General features: G+C 40.4%; 1 protein-coding gene across 3 annotated transcripts in view; it reads right to left on the bottom strand.

Annotated features, from left to right (window-relative positions):
- Nucleotides 1-19774, bottom strand: part of nek7 (NIMA-related kinase 7) — a 65792-nt gene that overhangs the window by 4374 nt on the left and 41644 nt on the right. For all 3 annotated transcript variants that reach the window (XM_062423875.1, XM_062423877.1, XM_062423878.1), the window contains 2 exons: nt 10857-10951; nt 2299-2412 (listed from right to left, as the gene is read on the bottom strand). In XM_062423875.1, coding sequence (XP_062279859.1) covers nt 2299-2412; nt 10857-10951 — 209 coding nt within the window. The remainder of the gene's footprint in view (nt 1-2298; nt 2413-10856; nt 10952-19774) is intronic.

The raw sequence follows: 19774 nt of genomic DNA, 5'->3' as shown, positions 1-19774 counted from the left end.
CTGTTGCGTGGCACCGGCTTGGACGAGTTCTCGTCAGCCGTTGTGTATATGTGTGTATGTGTGTGCCTGAGTGAGAAAGTGAGAGAAAGATGTAAATTCAGACAGTCTGAGAATTAGTCCCACAGAATGGAGATATTGGGGAGGGGGTGGGGGGTGGTATGCCAAAGAGATGCAGATATGTAAAATATTCATACGCTTCTTTGCATGGTGAGTGGGGTGGGGAAGTGGAGGGGAGTGTCAGGTGGAGGGAGGGGGGAGCGGGAGCTAGTGAAGGGAGGCGTGGGGGGGGAGCATAGACGGAGATGGTTAAATGACACAACAAAGATGAGCAGCTGACAGTTTGCTGCCGATCCTTCAGGAGCATTGTTTACATCCAGACAGGCGCTGCAGGCACCCCCCTCATCTCCATCTCTCCATCACCCTGTCTCTCGCTCTATCATTCCCTCTCTCTTTCGCTTTGTCTTCCTTTCTCCTGGATTGGGGTGACATGTGGGGCAATGCAGCTCAGCATGGTGTGTGTATGTGTGTGTGTGGAAACGGATCTCTTGTAACAAATAATATAAAATTGCAAAAGAGCTTATGCAAACACAAAAACACACACACAGAGGCTAGCAATTAGCCTTTATCAACCTAATGAAGTTAATACCACATGATAATGACAGGCCCTCTGTGCAGACTTTAGAATTGGTTTATAGACACATGAATAAGTAGAGCACTTAAAACCAGCCATTGTGTGCAGTGCATTGTGTGCATTCATGGACATTAAAAAAGTTAGGTGCTTTTTGTTTAGTGGATCATTGAATTAATTTCTGTATTTCATTATTAACCTGTAAAATAATGTGACTTATCAAAATGAATGTAGAGTTGATCACTATGATCACTACTTACACAGCTCATAGTCTGCTAACAGGTCTTAATCCTGTTCAGAAATGAACAAAAATAAAGAATGGATGGCTGAACTGGAGAAAACATGAAATGACTATTACTGCTGTAAAATATTTAATTTTTAAATTTACATTTTTTGTACGGATTAAACAAACATGGTTTTAACGTGTTAATTAGTGAGCTTTAGAGGTGATAGTGGGACGTTTTTGTTACCTCCAGACAGAGACAGGCTAGCTGTTTCCTTCTGTGTACAATGTTTGTGATACTCTAAACAGTAAGTAAAAGACAGCAGCCTTATATTTACTGGACAGAAACATGAGAGTGGTATTGATCTCATAATCTAACCGGACCACCAGAAAGCAAATAAGTGTGTTTCCCAAAATGTCTTAAACTATTCCTTTCTTTTCTAAAGTATAGCACTGCAGTTTTCAAAAAGGCTAACTGTGATGTAAAGTATATGTCATTTAGAGTTGAAAAATGAATTAGAGAACATTTGAATTTAGTTCAGTCAAAACAATGTAGATGACTAAAAGGGCTAAATCTTAAAAAAAACACTGGTATGGTCCTTTAATAGACAAGACATGAGGCGAAACCTCTAGCATTTTAACAAGCTAGCAGTTAAGACTTGTAGTTTGTAATTGTTAACTATCAAATAAATATGGTAACTTACAAAGCTTTAGAGCACCCATCAACAAAGCACTGTGTCATTGCTAAACAGAATACCTGTAATGTGTATGTGTATGTGTATGCATATGCGCCTATGAGTCAGAGTCTGAGTTTTTGCATGTGTGTACACTTGGACTTAACATTTTTAACAGAGAAAGACAGAAACGTTAGAAGAAAAAAAAAGCCACCCACACAAAGAGGACATTGCAGACAAGAAGCCATGCGCATTCATACACACGTCACCGGCAATCAGCAGCAAGCCAATCGTTAACCGCAGCCCGACTAGATTACATTTTTGTGCACGAATAAGTCTACACAGAATTACAGCAGATGATTTAACATTTAGTTAGGGAAACATGACACTCAAGCCCATTTCATTTCACCCCACTCTGCAGCATGGCCAGATGCTTTTGATATGTGCATTTAATTTTCAAATGGTTAAAATCATAGCCATTCTTTTGATCACAGAGTAATATCATACTGCACTGTAGCTCAGACAGTTGGCTGGATTTCACTTACATATAGAAATGAACTATAATAGTCAATACAAGTAGAAGTCTCCGATCTGGTACAGAAAAAAGGAGCTGGCCACTGCTCTTTTAAAACAGTAGTTAGTTTAAAAAATATTAAGAATTTTCTTTTAAAGGTGTTCAAGAGTCCAGACTATCATGAGTCCTTTTAAAACACTGAGCAGGTCTGTGTCTACTTTGTGATATAGCAGTAAAAGGCAATTTATACAGTACTTACCTCCTCTGAGTAGTGATCTGAGGGAAGAGGGGGGTAGTCACACTGTTCTATCTTCTTACAAAGGGAGTAAAGATTCATCTTATCCCCGTAAAATGGACTCTGTAGGGCTGCCATCTGAAATATAGAGATATGAAGAAACAGGGAGTGGACAGGGAGGACATATAGAGAAAAAAGAGGAAAAGACAATAGGAGAGGGTGTGAGAGAGCAACGTTAAAACTTGAAACAGCCAATCAAGTTCTCAATAGCTGCTACACAGAATAAAGCTATCGAGGGGTATTATTTATTGATTAAAACAAGGGACATGGTGTGAGAAGCAAATAAAGTAAGGCAAGAAGTCAATAGGTGTCATTTTTTGTGGAAATATCATATCAGTACACACTTTTTTATATTTTTTGGAGTGGACTGAGTGGTATTCTCAAACTGAGGTGAACCTAAACAGAAAAATCTGTTTAAGCTTTCCTTAGCTTATGCGTTTTCCTGTTAGTTTGCTGGCCCTTTCTGCCACACTGCTTCGAAAACTTGGTGAAGAGAACGAGAGGAAACAAACAGCTGAGAAAGGAAAAGAAGCACGAGAGAGGTGCAGGGATATGAGGGGAGAGAATTTTTCAGTTTGCTGGAGCAGCAAGAAAACTATATCCTCTAGAAAACAAATGCGGGCAAACACAGAAGAGGAAAGGCAGATGTGAAATGGTAAGGATAAGGAGACCTGTGCTGGTGGGTGGATAATAAGTGAAGAGTCCCTCCAGTCTTTCTAACAATAGAATACCATACTATTTTACCAACTCCCTTCCTATAGTATAGATGTGCATGCACAAGGTAAAGCCAGTAGCACTCTTGCATAACATACACATCTAAATTCCTTTCTTTTTTTGATTCAGAGCTTCTTAAAATGAATATTATGTTAGGCTAAACTGCATAACTAATAATAAATAAACATGGTTGGCCTCGCTGTCAGTGTTGATGATGAGTGCTGCTCAGACTCAAAGATGTTTGAGCTTGTTCACTTGTTTTCCATTTATTTAAATGAGATTACATAGGAGGAGATGTTGTGCAGGAAGGTAACATAATATCAAGACATTTTTTCTATCATAGATATTTCTGGGCAGAAAAGGGCCTTTTTAGATTTAATGTCTTCCAATTAACCTCAAACCCTCCACCAACACTTTGGAAATATGACTGCACTATCTTTTGGACCAATGTGAAAGCAGCAGGGTCCAAAGCCAGTTATAGACAGACACCACTCAATGCTCAAAGCTTTTTGTTTAAATAACTTTCTTCACATTTTCATCAGTAATCTTGCATAAGTAGGCTGGCCTTGGTTTGTTTCATTATGAAATCTGTGAGGATAGGATGTGATTTTGATTAATCTTTTTGCATTTTCGATGGGGTAATTGGTTGCTGAGGTATGATTAAAAAAAAAAACATGGAACAAATTGTGTATTGCTGTATAGCACTGCTATACAGCAATACACGTTTAATGTGGTGGGTAGAATTAAGTTTTTTTAAACATTAAAATGTTTACTTTTTTCAGATGTCTCTGCACTATAATTGGAGAATGCATGCGTTTGACTGTCTGCTAATTGGTGGTGTGAAAGTAGATGAAAATCACTTCTCCACATATGGATCCAAATGGAATCCATCCACACAGAATACGGCAGGTTAGTGTGAACGTGCCTCCTTGCACACTCTCAGGGACAATGTGTCTGTGTAAATAGGACCATAATAGAAATAATGGAGACAGTGTTTTACTTGGAACATAGACAACCAAACATGTGCCAAGCAGTACTGACTATGTGAACATTTTTACTGCACCACACACAACATCAGGTTATTTCTATAGGAAATGGTTGTCCATTTCTGAAACATAGAAACACACTCACTGGATAATTTAAAGCATCTGCTTATAAAATACAAAGAAGCTTTTGGTGAATTAATTGATATGCCTCTCTGTCATGTTAACCTGTAAAGTCACAAGCACTTCTCTAAAAAATAAAAAATAAAATAAAAAAAGAAGAATTTCCATGAGCAAATTGTCTCACTTTGTTGCATGTAGCTATGAGTGTAACCTACTGACATCGCCCAAAAAGTGCCAAGCAGATCACAAACATGTAGGCGGCTTCATCATTGTCTTCACTGAAAAATGTGTCAAACACAGATGGTGCAGAGACAGAAAAGTTCTTGTTCCCTATTGGGCAGATTTAGAGTTTCTGTCACAGCTTCCACTGGGAAGTCAAGATGGAGACGATGGAGTCTCAGTGGGCCATTTCTCCTCTGCATATAAAGTACCATTCACTCGTTCATTTAATCTCTTAATCAAATGCTTGCATTACTGTATATCCTCAAAAAACACATGTGAACACTAAGTAAAAAGGATCTCCCTCTCTCTCTCTCTCTCTCTGTATGGACATCTCTCTTCCTCTGCTCCAACAATTACTACTGAGGCAGGCACCGCAGGCAGTTGACAGTGATGAGATGTGTGTGGAAACACGTATTCCTGTGTGTGTCAGCAATGATGCACTTCCATAAGTATTGGAGCTTTGTATCTGCAGCCTAAGATGCACTGACAAATGCACACACAGCAAAGCTTGAGCACAGGGGAACATCCTCACAAATGCAGACTCACTGGAGTTAACACAGATGGCATTTCATGGTGTTCAGAGACAATTTCAGGCGAATCAGTCAGGGTATAGATCCTCAACTACTGTGCCACCAAATACATAACAGCTTTGTAATGAACCAAAAAACTCATGTCATGTGAAGTAATCATTTATAAAACATCATGCTCATTACTTAGTTAGCAGTGTCTTGGTAAATTTAAGTAAAACAACAAAAACTCTTCCCCAATAGTTCAATTTCGAAAAATACAAAGCACCTCATCTAATCATTCCTCTATCACTGATTGACCTTCACACAATATCAATGTCACAATTTAAATTCAAACTGATTTAGACTGTCTAACCATGGATCATACTAAATCCAAGCAATTAAATCACCAGCTAATTTGCCATTTGCTGCAGCCTATAAATATATCATCAGTCCAGTGAGGCCAGAAAACTTTTGATTTTATTATGACACATTTAGCAATAAGGTCAAGGACATCTCGCATTTTCATTTTAGAAACTCATCACTTTCCAACAAACAAACTGAGAGCGATTGAAATGCAACATTTAGGAGGCGGTGCCAGCCGGACTCAGAGGGAGACCAAACTCAGATTTAGATTTCAGCTGGCTTTCTTTCAGAAGGGTATGAGTCTGTTTGGAGTGCCCATGTTTGCACAAAACATGCTGATTACTCATTGTCAGAGTTCACTTCAATTACTTGGAAAGAGCCATGTGGGAAAACACTCTTAATTGATTTATAACAAATATACATACTATACTGGCTTTTGCTGCTGGTCAGGAGATATGTATGTCTGTGGTGTTTGTTTGTAAGGGCTAGTAAGTGCTTCTGAAAAACATGGATTTCACAGTAAGTGAGAGGGGGAAAAAAAGAAAGGGAGAGAGGAAAAAAAGAAAATCAGCCAGCTATAGACACCAGGAGGCAAAGGGTTAAACAAGACCCCATCGTATTTTCATGCATCTTCTGCTTTTGACAGATGAAAAATGTCAACTGTCCTGTTTGTATTTGGGAGTTTTTGCACTATTCATCTGCTTCATTAGTGCCTGCTGCTCCTAGCCCCTGACAGCTGCCAGCCCCCTGCTCTCAGTGCGCACACACACACAAAAAAGGTGCATGCCCACACACACACACACACTCATTTTTTCAGGCTGTGTCGTCGCAACGGGTTAGATGATTGACTCACTCTCTGACCTCTGAGGCCCTGGTGTGCGGGTGTGAGAGAGTGTGTGTGTTTGTGGGTGTGTATGGTTCATTGATATTCGAGAGACATACAATGCACGCATGCCTGCTGTCTGTCTAAGGGGTGTGAGCGGCTGGTGGCAGAACACACGCACACCCTTACACACACACACACACACACACACACACACACACACACACACACACACACACACACACACACACACACACACACACACACACACACACACACACACACACACACACACACACACACACACACACACACACCCTCCTTTGTTCCTCTTCTCTTTTTCAGATGGCCAGGTTGTGCTCTCCCAAGCCCAGGCATGTAAAGCCAGTATCCCTGTCCGTGTAAAAGGTCTGGGTAGGGCCTTCCAGTTTAATTAACACTGATCCTGCTCTCTTTCTCTATCCAGCTTCTCTCCCTGTACGCCAATTAAAAGGAGCTGTGAGGGGCTTCCGTCAGCTCCTTCCACCCATATTTATCCCTGGAGCCTTTACAGCATGGGACTGAAGGGCTTCTCAGAAGTTCACACTTACTCATTTAGAAAAACACACAAACACACAATTACAGGCACATGCTACATCAAAATAAACACACCTAAATGTTAACACATACATGCTAAATATATATATTTTGCATATATTCTCTCCCTCATTCTCTGTCTCTCTCTGCCACACACACACACACACACACACACACACACACACACACACACACACACACACACACACACACACACACACACACACACACACACACACACACACACACACACACACACACACACACACACACACACACACACACACACACACACACACACACACAGATGTAAAAGTGAGGAAAGCATGACTTTTTTATGTGCTCAGTGGTCCTTCATGTGGCTTTATGATGATATATTAATCAAGGCAATAAGTCACAGTGTAGGGACAGTCATTAAAAATATACCTGCACCCAGTGGAGTCATCACTCCTCTACTTCAATGCACTAAAAAGGACGGGAGAAGTAAAGAGGATGAGAAGAAGAAGAATAGATGGATGAATTAAAAGTGCCAGATTGTTCCAGTGGGCTGAACTTTTGAGGAAAACTGATAAAGAATCTCTTCTCATTTCGCCATCTCACTGCAGATCATACTTAGTGTTGCTATTTGAATTGGGAAATGTAAAGGAACTGTTCAGCATTTTTGGGAAATATGCTCATTCGCATTGCTTGTCGAGAATTAAATGAGAAGATCGACACCACTCTCATATCTCTCCATAAAATGTAAAGCTACAACCTGGAGACGGTCAGCTTAGCTTACCATAAAGACTGGAAACAAGGAGAAACAGCTAGCCTGGACATGTACAAAGCTCATTCATTAATGTGTTATTTCTCTTTTATTTAATACAAGAACGTGGGTGTAAAAATGTAAATTTGTGGTTTTATGGGAGTTTATTTCATTAATATTTAAGAGTAAAGGAATATCGGTCTTCTCATCTAATTCTCATCATGAAAGCAAATAAGCAAATTTCCCAAAATGTTGTTTCGTTATAAAGGCTACCAACTCTCACAACATGGTTATGATATGGCTCATAAGGTAGAACTGAGTTTAAAGTTTCGTTCCCAAATGTTTTTAGTTGAAAATAGAGGTAGGAAGGACAGCATGGATATTAAGGCAGGTTAGGGATGAACAAATAGATGATAAACAGGCCTGAAATACTGCACACAAATGGGTTAAGTAGCTTGTTAGATTTTAGCACAGCCAGATACTGACAAACAATAAAAAGTACACAAAAAAAAATACACACTCTGTATGAAAAAGGCTGAAGGATATCCAGGCTTTGTTTGCAAAATCCCCACTTTCAAAAACATATAGAGAGCTAGCCACAGGGCAGTTCATCACATGCAAACGCCAGCTGCTGAGAAACCAAGCATTTTTGGCCTCATAAAACCAACATCAATACAAAAGGGGAGGGAGTGGAATGAGGCAGGAGGCATGAGACATGGGCACAGTCAGAGGTATGGATGGCTGAGCTCCATACAGGAAGGAGACACATTCCTGTAAAGCTTTTCAAGATATTCTCCTCCTCTACTAACCTTTATACAAAACACAGCAACCACAACACATCCGTACAAGCGGGAAACCTACAGTGTGTGTGTAAAATGCATCTCCTTAACAGAGAACAGACTCAGCAAGCGCGTGAGAGTTACTAATACAAGTATGAGGTGGTTTTGACTGTGAGCTGGAGGAGAGAGAGCGCTGGGAGAATGCAATCTCATCGACTGGCATGTGACCAACTGCCCCTCCTTACCTTTACGGTCACCCTGGGAGACAACCCTGACGACTGCTGTTACCGCAGTGTTGGGTGTTTGGGTGAGGGGCACAGGACAGGGTCAGGTGATGTAATGAGGTTGGACATGGAGAGAAAGGGATCAAACAGAATGGAAGATGAAGATAGACGCAGATACAATGACCAAGTATTGACGGACGGACCCTTCGGACCCTAGCCCAAACCCCCGGGCACAAGAATGAAAAATGCAGGCTCTCTCAAATGGAGCTGTTTCACACATAAGGAACCAAACTCCCTGGGACACACACACAAACATACACCAGCACAAGTCTCAGCCCCTACAATGTTCAGAGTGAAATCAATGAGTACCAAAGGGATCAAGCCTGGATTTCTATGTGAATTCCTTATGCCTGAAGGTTAAGTGAGGAAAAAGGAGGCGTACAGAGGGGAACTCAGGGAGAGGGGAGGAGAGAAGAGCAGAGAGGAAAGAGGGAGAGAGTTGGAGAGAAAGAGGTAAGTTTCCTGACACTGAATGCACTATGGAGCCCTCTTACCAAGAAGAGTGGAAAGCAAGGGTCTCTTCTTCAAAGAGAATATGCATGGTGTGGTGAGCACTGCTCTGGTAACAATAGGGATGTAAAATCTGTATCTCCACAGGCTCCTTGCATGGCTCACCTTGACCTGATGGCTTCAGATCCGTCTCTGCTCTCGTACCTACAGTACTTTCTCTCTGATTGAGCAAATCCCCCCTCCCGAATCTTTCTCTTCTCTCCAGCAATCTATAACCCTGCTCTCGCAATTTGTTATTTTCTTCATCCACTTCTTCCCCTCTGCTCTTTCTGTCTCTCCCATCTACCTCATCTTTTCATTCTCTCTCAGGACTTTTACTGCCTATTCCCTCACCATTTTCTATATTTCTATATTACTCTTATATAGATTCCCAAACTTTCTCTTATTACATTTTTTATCTCCTTCATCTTCACTTCCTGTGCCTTGTGATCCCCCAGGAGGAGCTGAAGGGTGTTGGATGAATGATTGAATGAATGAATGGATGGATGGATGGATGGATGGATGGATGGATGGATGGATGGATGGATGGTGACTTCCTCAGGGAGCAACAAGTCTCCCTCTATTTATATTTTATAATTTTTTTTAAATTTTTCTCTCTAGCTTTTTCCTTATCTCTGGCCTTACTCACCCTGTCTCAGTGCTTAGTCCAGGCTGTGACCCCTATCTGTTGTCCTAAGGGTGAAAGACATAAAATATCCAAAGACTGTCCCATCTGAAACTGTGAAACAATTGATTTTCAGGTTGCACATGCAATACTATGACTATGAACAGCTTCCTCAAAAAGATATTGCTAAAGCAAGCTAATCCTGACAAACGGAACCGCATCAAAGCAGGAAGGCAGACAGTGGAGAGGGATGAGAGGAAAGTGGCTAGCTCTTCAGGGCCAGGCTGGATAAACAGAGCACACTCTCTCCACAACAGGGATGTAGGGGATTGGTTACTATCCTGACCTGTAGCCATGGACTGATGGTGCCTGTTACTATAAATGTATAACAACAGTCATATCAATATCACTTATAAATATCAGACAGCAGCTCACTAATGTTTGTCCCCTCGCTGGTTTACTTCACTGCCTGTAGAGATCTTGTGATTACTGTTCCCACTGGAGCAGAGGAAAACCCTGAAAACCCTCTGGAAAATGGAAATACAAGTGGAATATTCATGTTCATTAGCCATGTAAACAGCTTAGTAGGAATATTGTCTAACTCTGAATTAGGGCAAAAACTGGAATATTTTGAGCATGTAAACATTGTCAGTATGCCTGAAAATAGTGTGTGCACACATATATTCAGTGCATGCAAAGGTTGGTACATTAGAAACATCAGATTGACTGTTATCATCCATCTCTATCATTGTTCTGCCTCTTTCTCTTTCCTCTTTGTTCCCTCTGCTGTGGTCTACAGCAGAGTGCTGTGGTGTTTTGCCCCCTGACTAATCAAACTAGTCAGTGTCACTGGGCGGCCTTATCTAAAACACATGGCCATGTCAGTTCCCCTCACTCCCTAACTTTTCAACATTCAACAGGTTCCCAAGTTAGAGAACCTTAACTCCAAGTGTGTTAAGACTCCAGCTCGGCCAGGACTCAGAGAGAAACAGCAGGGATACCAGGTAAAGACATGTGACTTCCCATTTAATTATATTATTAATCTGTTATAAACTGTGTGCATTTTTTAATGTACACATTGTAACATGTAAGAGGGTATAAGTAGTATAACCATGTGGCTAAATGCAGGTAACTATGTATGTATACCTATAAATAAGGACTCTTGCTATATGTGGTATTGAGGATGGTTTGTTTGTGTATGTGTGTGTCTGAGCCAATGTGTTCTCACGTCACTCCTACAGTCGGCTGCAGGGTGACAGTGTGTGCGCACATACTCCCATAGTTTACCTCGTAGAGCAGGCATCCTAGCGACCAGATGTCAGATTTGAAGTTGTATCCGTTTTCATGTATCCTCTCTGGTGACATGTAGTAAGGAGTACCCACTGGAACAAAGACGGTGGGAGGGACAGAGAGAGATAGACAGAGGCAGAAAAGGAGAACAGGACAAAGAGAGAGTGAGCATTACCATTTTGCATGGCAAACACATGCTTTTCCACAGTTCAACATCACTGACACAGCTCACACTGTACAGGAAAGCAGGTGAGGAATGGGGGTGTCATCTCAAACTGTGACAAGTTCAGAGGTTGGAATACTCACCATTTTTAGCAAAAGCACAAAAAAGAAAAGTACAGTGATACATTAAAGTGTATTGCCTCTGTTAATTATAAGTTAGCTCAAGTAAGATGATATTTAATAAGGGTAGATACCATCAAGCACACGCATAGAGTGCATGCAATTGTAAAAGTACTACAAAGTGAAGCATGTATATGTACAGCAGACATCCTTGCACACACAAAATATACATAAATCAGTTTTGATTACTGGGGTTTGGTAATGATCTGAAACAGTAGTCAGTGAATACGCCCAGGGAGCAGCGGTGGAGCCTTAAAAGTTGGCCTGTATCTGGTTCTGGTTTTGAAACTTAAGAATCCCAAACTGCCTTGGCGACTGGCAGAGCTCCAGAGAATCAGACCTTCACCCAACTGGACACAAAGAGGAACCGCAACTCAATATCACATCCATCCACACACTGCAGGACACTTTGGAGATTTGCTGCATTCTTAGCCGAGTTTGACTGGCTGTTTTTTCATTTGCTTTCTGTTTACTGTGATTTCCCATGTAAAAGTCTATCAAGCACAACCAGCAGAAGTTTTATATTAATCACATATGGTTAAAGGATGGAAATTTTACCAGGCTGCTAACCTGGGCTGAGCAGCTCTCAGCCTGTTCTCATTCCTCATCCTCCCTAGAAAACATGTGAACGGAGGCTTTGTGAAGTAAGATGACAGCTCCACAGGCTCTGCTGAGCGGCTGAATAACGTCCATCAGTACCATCCCTCCACATGCCAATGTCTGTAGGCTCCACGATAGATAAAGGTAGGCTGCTGGTGGATTTCATGTGAAAATAATCATCTTCTTTGCAAGGTCTTGCATTCTCCTTGGGATCCATACTGGCAAATATCTGACTTCGATTACTAATTGAGTAACTCATATTTCAACTGTTTGAGTGGCACTATCTGAATTCAACGCTGATTACAATATGAGATAGTTGACTTAAAATTGCCCTTTTTCATAATTTGTCTTCTGTACTGCACCACCGACATACACGTTTAGTCCAAACAGCTCATTTTGGTTCCACCCTCCATAGTTGAGGTTGTAAACATTGCTTACATAGTTGCTAGAATTGTGGAATCAAATCTTAAGTTTTACCAAAAGCTGAAATGGAGCCCTAGGAGAACCTTTAACTCTGCTGTACATGTGATGTAAAATAAAAATGAAGCTCAGAAGGCTGACTTCAAAGTCGTGATTTGTTTTTCTTTAATGTTTGTTTAATTTTTTTTTTTTTTACAGACAGAAAATTTGAGGGTTTCTAAAAAAAAACCTTTTTTTAAATAAATAACACAAACATGGTCTTGACCGTAGCCTACGGAATATACAAAATGTGCAGTGGAAAACAGGTAGAGAGAGTGAGGAGGAAGAGAATTTATGCAGGGCAACTGGTAGTTGTTGAGTTTACAATAAGCACAAACAGTTGAAGGGAGCTGGGTAGGTGAGAACGGCTCTCAAGTGGAAAGAACTCAGGAGAAAAGTCTGCTTGCTGGAAAATTGTAGGAAAAAGTCGTAACTGAACTCACTCGCAGTACTCACATGTGCACACATACACACACACACACACACACACAAAATCTCCAGAGCCATTCTGCACATTAACAGGTCGGAGGAAACTCAACTAATGTAATTGCAATTAATAAAACTATTACAGAGGGGGCTATTAGATTTGAAGTCGATGGGAACTGAAATGAAAGCTAGCACTTTTAATTTTGGCGCAGATCTAATTGGGTTGAGAAAACACGCTTTTATCTTAAATGTGTGGTTTTGAATAATGAAGTGTTACCTGTCATTCCAAAAATAAGCAGCATCTGCACAGGCAGAGAAGAAGCAAGAGAGAGCAAGTGGAAGAATAAACAGGGGACTGGGGATTGCCGTTTTAATTGGTCATCAGGTTGGTATTGTGGTTTGTGTGTGTGCGTGCGCCAGTGTGTGTGAGCTGTGAGGTCTCATGGTGCGGTCTGAACAAGCTCCCCTAACATTCATTATTAGTTAATTAAAAAGAATCAGCCTCTCTTATGCTAATAGTTGCATTAAAAAGGCAGCAGCGCCAGGCTGAGGCTCCTTCAGCATGCTAAATTAAGGGCACATTACTTATTCATGCAAATAAATTGAAAGTCATGTTGGGATTGATTTCCATTATTGTGAATGGCTATGACAACACTGTATCTTTCGCAAAACAGGGTAAGCATTGTTGTATAGGAGGTGATATGCCATGCAGTATAAAAAATTATTCAAATCCCACACTTCTAAACACTTAGCTGAATGTACTGTTAAATGAACCGCAAAGGGTGAAGCTCTAAATACATTAACTGATTTGATTGCACAGACTTATTGGAATTTCCTTAGTAGCACTTTAAACTTAAAGCTTTTACATGCCCATTTAAACACTGTAAAGTATTTCGACAGGAGTTCCCATTAATAGTGCAAGCCTTCTCTAATCTACACTCTATTACCAATTTTAAATGACTTCATGTTGAACAGCAAGTGTGATTCTGCTCTCAAATGCCATGATTGAATTTCTTGTTCAGGCCCAGGTTTATAAATCTGCTCTGCTCTATTATGTTTTAACAAATAAGATGTAAAGTACAGCCCAGCAGGAGTAGACTCATAGTCACAAGGCATTCTTTGTATTCCCTTGTATGTTCCTTATGATATTCTTATTATTTTTATTATCTGACATTATCTCCAGAAATTCCCACTCTTCCCAATAGTACCTGACACAATTAATACAGTCCTTAACCCTGCTGCTACTGCCTGCTCTGTGCCAACCAAAGCCACTAGTGCTGCATTTCTAAACTTTTTCCCAAATAAAATTGATAATATCCAATCTGCGATATCACGTCCTGCTTACGACCCCTCCGTCCTCCGACTACTTCTCTCCTGGACATGTTCAACACTGTAGGTCCTACAATTGCAACCATCCTGGTTCTGTTCTCTCTTCTTCTGCACTTTAAACATGCAGTAGACCTCCCATTATTAAAAACTATGTTCTCATTTTTATCTAAAGTCATGGAAAAAATTGTCACAGCACTGAGTCCGCTCTACTTCACGTCTGCTCTACTGCTATCTTTTGACTAGTAAATGTGTGATACTAATTCTAGTAGACTTTAGCTCTGCCTTTGATACTGTTGACCATACCATTCTGTTGAACTGTCTCAAGCACCAGGTTGGTATCTAGGGTAGCACCCTCCAGTGGTTCGCCTCCTACCTAAACAGGTAGACCCATCACCTGTGAAATACCTAAAAGGCTCCAATGTAGGCCTATATTATTCCCCTTAGAAATGCTCCCTTTAGGCTCCATCATCCAAAATAAGATTCTTCCAACTACACCTACACCACCTACACAGATGACACTCAGCTTTACCTCCCATTAGAATCTGGTGAAAATAATAACAACACAATTAGCCCCCCCCCCCTTTACTGCCTACAGGATGTGATATATTGGACGGCAAAGGCAAAAAAAGGTCTTCAATTAAAAGACAGTAAGACCGAAGTGTCTTATTTGATCCCTCTAACTCCAACAGGGATATAGCTAATCACTTAATCTTGGTGTCATCTTGGATCCAGCTTTAAAATGTGTCACTGTCAAGGTTGCCTTTTCTAGCTAAGAATTATCACCAAACTAAAACTGTTCCTCTCATTTAATGACCTGAAGATTGTCACAAATGCCTTTATTTCCCCTGGCTGGATTACTGCTAGGCTCTTCTTGTCTCACTTGGCTACCAGGCAAGTACAGAACAGAGTTTTATTATTTGTTTTTATTTGTCTGGTGTCCCCTTTCCAACCCTGCCCAGATCTCTCAGATCCTCAGATCAGCTGCTTCTGGCTGTGTCTCGCTTGAGCCTTGGGGGTAAGGGTGATCGTGTGTTTGCAGTAGCCACCCCAATACTTTGGAACAGTTTACCATTTTCAATTAAGTGTTCCCCCTCTGTAGACACTTTTAATGGTAAACTTAAACCCATAGGTTTTCTCAGGCCTTTGGGTGTCGTTAAGATTTTATGTTTTTTTTACTCTTCTGTGTTTTCCAACTGTTCCTTTACTTAATTATTTGTGTACGCTTATATAATGGTATTGTTATGTTATCTCTACTGCTTTTTGCTGTTACCATGTTATGTTATATTGTTAATTTTATGTACATCACTTTGCTCAACTCTGGTTGTTTTTAAATGTGCTTATGAATAAACTTGATTTGATTTTATGATTTTCTTGGTTTTCTATATGCTCATCCCCACCTTGGCTCATTGCCTACTCCCCTTTTTTCTCAACTTGCTTGCTTGATTTTAAAAGAGCCAAGTCTTCATTCATATATATAAATATATATATATATTACAATCGTCAATTATTTCCAACATCAGCCTTCCTGAAGTCTTTCTGCTTCCATCTTGTTCTCCCCCCTCCTCTCTTTATTTTCTCCTCCCCCCTTTCTCATCGTTAACACCTTTCTCATTACAGGTGTTAATTGCAGGTATATTATACAACTTATTACTGCCAATTGGCTAGTCTGTCATTCCTTTAATGATTGCATCAGCTTTTCTCTAACCACCATTCTTTTGTTCTTTTTCACTTTTCACTTTTATCCATCACTTCCATAACTGTACATACCCAAACACATACTAGGTGTCTTTTATATGTTTGTGTGTGGTTTTGTCAGTCTTATGTCCCAGAGTGTGGACACATATATGTCAGTAATATGTGTCTGTTGGTGTAAATGTACATTGCATCTATCTGATAGTGCATGATAATCAGCTGACGCATGTGTGTGTATGTGTGACAAGACTATATAGATGTGCATATGCATACATTCATCTGTATAGGAGACAAAGAGTCTGTGTGTCTCTCAGCATGTGCAAGAGTGTGTTGGAGACAAAACAAACTGTGTGTGTGTGTGTGTGTGTGTGTGTGTGTGTGTGTGTGTGTGTGTGTGTGTGTGTGTGTGTGTGTGTGTGTGGAGAGAGAGAGGGGGAGAGAGAGAGAGAGAGAGAGAGAGAGAGAGAGAGAGAGAGAGAGAGAGAGAGAGAGAGAGAGAGAGAGAGAGAGAGAGAGAGAGAGAGAGAGAGAGAGAGAGAGAGAGAGAGAGAGAGAGAGAGAGAGAGAGACTGCAGGCTGCTGAGTGGCTGAGTTGAAAGCCTGGGAGCTGACAGGCTGTATGCCTGGACCTCCATCTCAGCTCCACCACCCTGCTCCACTGTTCAGTTGGGTGGCTGGGCTCATTACAGACCCACGCTGGCACGCGATTGTGTGCAAGGACACGCACATGCACAAGCACACATACATACAGCTCTTCCTCACATTCTTGCTTTCTATCTCTCCCTCTCACTATTGCTCTCCTTTTTCTCCTGTTTTTTTTTCTATCACATTGTCATATTCTCCTCTTACTCTGCTATTTCTAACTTTTTTCTTTCCCTCTGCTTTCTTTTTTTCCATCACTCTGTCACATTCTCTTCACTTGCACCCAGCACATTCTACCTTTCTTTTTCAGTTTCTCTGTCACTCGTTCTTCTATTTCTTGTGCTCCTTTTTTTTCTGACATATTGCTTTCTCCTCTCTCGCTCGATCTTCTCCCTCACTCTGCCCTGTCTTCCTTTCTCCAAATCTAGTTTTCTAATACCTTCGTTTTCTCTGTCTCACCCCTCTTCACCCCCAACTTCATTGTCCTTTCTGACTAAAAGTCATGGTACTTGAGGGACAGACGGAAGGAGAAGTGAAGACAAGATAGATAAACAGAGTGGGAAAGAAGTAGAGGCAACAAAGAAAGACAAAAACTAGATCTGCTCTTTGAAACAAACCACAAGAAAAGTCAAGGGACAGAGGGTGAAAGGATGTTCCTTGTGACAACAGGTCATGCTAACCTACAGGGCTGCAAGTAATAGATAGCATTTACTCTAGTTTCTGTAACAAAGCTGTTCTTTGTGTACTTATTTATATATTTATAATTACCCTTACAAAAGTATTCATTTATTATTTATTTCAAGTTGCATCCATTAACGAGTTACATGAAAAAGTCACGATAAACCATGTGAGAATGTAACAGAAGAAAGCTGCTATATCAGCAACTGCAGAGAAGAAGCTGCTGGTGTGGCTGTGGCAGCAGGAGGGCAGGGCTCGATGTCCAGCGAGGTTCCACACAGCTGATGCTCTGTGTTTAAATGTATATGGTCACCTACAGAGTGTCATGGAGTGTGACGACGATCACACCTGGGCCACTTCGACAATGCAAAATAATTACAAATTATGTCATTATGGATTATGGCTATTATTAGTGCTCCATCCAGGAAGCACACTAATCAAACACACCCACAATGTTGTGTGACCAACGGGTGCATGATGGGTTTGGTAAAAATGTTCACGGTGGGTGTGCAGGTGGTCGGGTGGCTAGGTCGCTTGCCACGTACGCAGCGGACCCCGGTTCGAATCCCGGCCAGAGGTCCTTTGCTGCATGTCACACCCCCCTCTCTCCCATGATTTCCTGTCTCTGTACTGCTAATAAAAGGTGTCTATGCAAGAAAAAAAATCTATTTTTAAAAAATGTTCATGGTGGACCTTTCAGCAGTGCCCTCTATGTTCACTCTATGATCTTTTACCTTCAGTGAAATGTGCATGTACTTTTTGCTGTTTTAGACAATCCCTGTTATAATTGTGACTGATGACTCTTCATCTGGCTCAAAATTTTCAGATTGAGAATGAAATAGCAAAAGAGTTCAACCTAGGGTAGATTTCAGAAAACTTTGCAGTGCACAAGGCTCACAGAATACCATTCAGAAAAAAAGAAAGAAAAAAAAAACACTGATGATTGCAACACACTCTCCAGATTACGTAAACGGCTGCTGTGTTGGATGGTAATGCAGCATTGTGTGTGTGTGTGTGTGTGTGTGCGTGTATACACAGTGTGCAAAAACTGTGCAGGCTCTCCTTTCGATAAATGTGTTGGTGGGTTGAAGTCAGTAGGGAGTTTATATTGTTTTTACATCTCAGTGTTGTCTGTCTTGGTAATACTTTATACTGCTGTTAATTCTATAAGAAGTGGCATGCTACTTGCACCCGCCAAAGTGTCCATAGCCATTTTTATTTATTGCCTGTCATTTATGTTTAATTGTCTGAGTGTTGCCCTCTTTTCTGGCTATATTGTGAAAAATAAATGAAATTTGTGTGTGTGTGTGTGTTTTTTAATGAAACATAAAATTTACTGAGAATACACTTTAATTAACTTACTTTCACTTTTATCATAGCAAATTTTACAAAAAATAATTATATACAACTTTTACATGAGTAAAGTATTCTAACCATATAATATCCTAACCATTTTGTACAACTGAAATTGTATCTGTGCTGGAATAAATATTACACTGTGATTTATGTAGTTCACTGGAAAACACTGGGAGGAAGTAATCTTGATTGCTTCAGTTTAATATTTAGAGTATTCAAGTTAACCCCTCTTCTAGTGGGGCTGCCTGTCCTCCTTCAGCCTAAAGAGGGTGCTGTGGACTCAACGTTTAATGAGCAATCACAGACGTTTTCACCCCTATCTGCTGGCACTGCAGGCTGCTTACTTGATAGGGCTTCTGTTGAGTTGATCATGCAATTCACACTATTTCAAAAGGCTGGCTGCTGCTGTAGAGGGGCTGAGAATAGAATACTGTTTGTGGTAATAGCAGTTTGACATAGGGAAGTGAGGCAGTGTGAATGATTTTTTATTTGTCTATGCAACTATTTTTTTTCTACATTTTCCAATCTAAGTAGCAGCTGAAATTGCCAAAGGGATGTTGGATGGCATCTTCATGTACCTCAATAGGCCAAGTTGAACACAGTGTAATCATCTCAACTACAATGATTTGTGCCTCATATTATTGTATAATGCTGGACATTATGATACATACTGGTGAGACGTAAAGATGTTTTTTAAACTATTTTAACACTATCAACACAAAATAACAAGCAATACAGACACAGGAAGAGAGGCTGATCAGAATTTGTACAAAAAGATATGCACCTTTGTCGGGTTGTAGTTGTTTGTGTAGTTTTTATATTTGTAGTTTGTAGTTTCTGTTAGGCTCAAAATATGTTCAGTGATTGAAAAGAAAACATACAGTAAATGAAAGAAAATTGTGCTTGTGTGGTGGCATTTGTCACTGTAGTGCTGTTATTAAGGACAATCTTGAGAAGGATATCCTGTGACTGTCATCACTTCTTATGTCTTAATTTAATGTCTTGTATAATAAATCACTCCAACATTTAATCAACATGTACTTTCTACACAATGAGCAGAACAAATGTTCTGATACCGTCAATTAGATTTTTTTTTTAGTGTTTTTACTAAATAATAATTGGTAGCCCTTACAGTTTTTAAAAGTGCATCCATCATGCCCTGACTCTTTCATGACTTTGCAGTAAATGCACTGTGACGTTAACAAACAAAAAGGTGCAATGGTAGAGAGAATTTAACAGTAGGGCACAGTGATGAAGGCTGGTAGGTACATGCAGTTAACAAATTGTTAAGACGTAGGCTTGTGTTTTAAACACTAGGACACCTTTGAAGTGAGGTAGGTGTGTGAATGTGTGTCTGTGTGTGTGTTAAACAGCATGTCTCCTTCAAAGTG

This window comes from Scomber scombrus, chromosome 8 (assembly GCF_963691925.1).
Source record: "Scomber scombrus chromosome 8, fScoSco1.1, whole genome shotgun sequence".
Lineage (NCBI taxonomy): Eukaryota > Metazoa > Chordata > Actinopteri > Scombriformes > Scombridae > Scomber > Scomber scombrus.
Note: the sequence above shows the minus strand (reverse complement) of the source record. Positions and strands in the feature narration are given on the sequence as shown.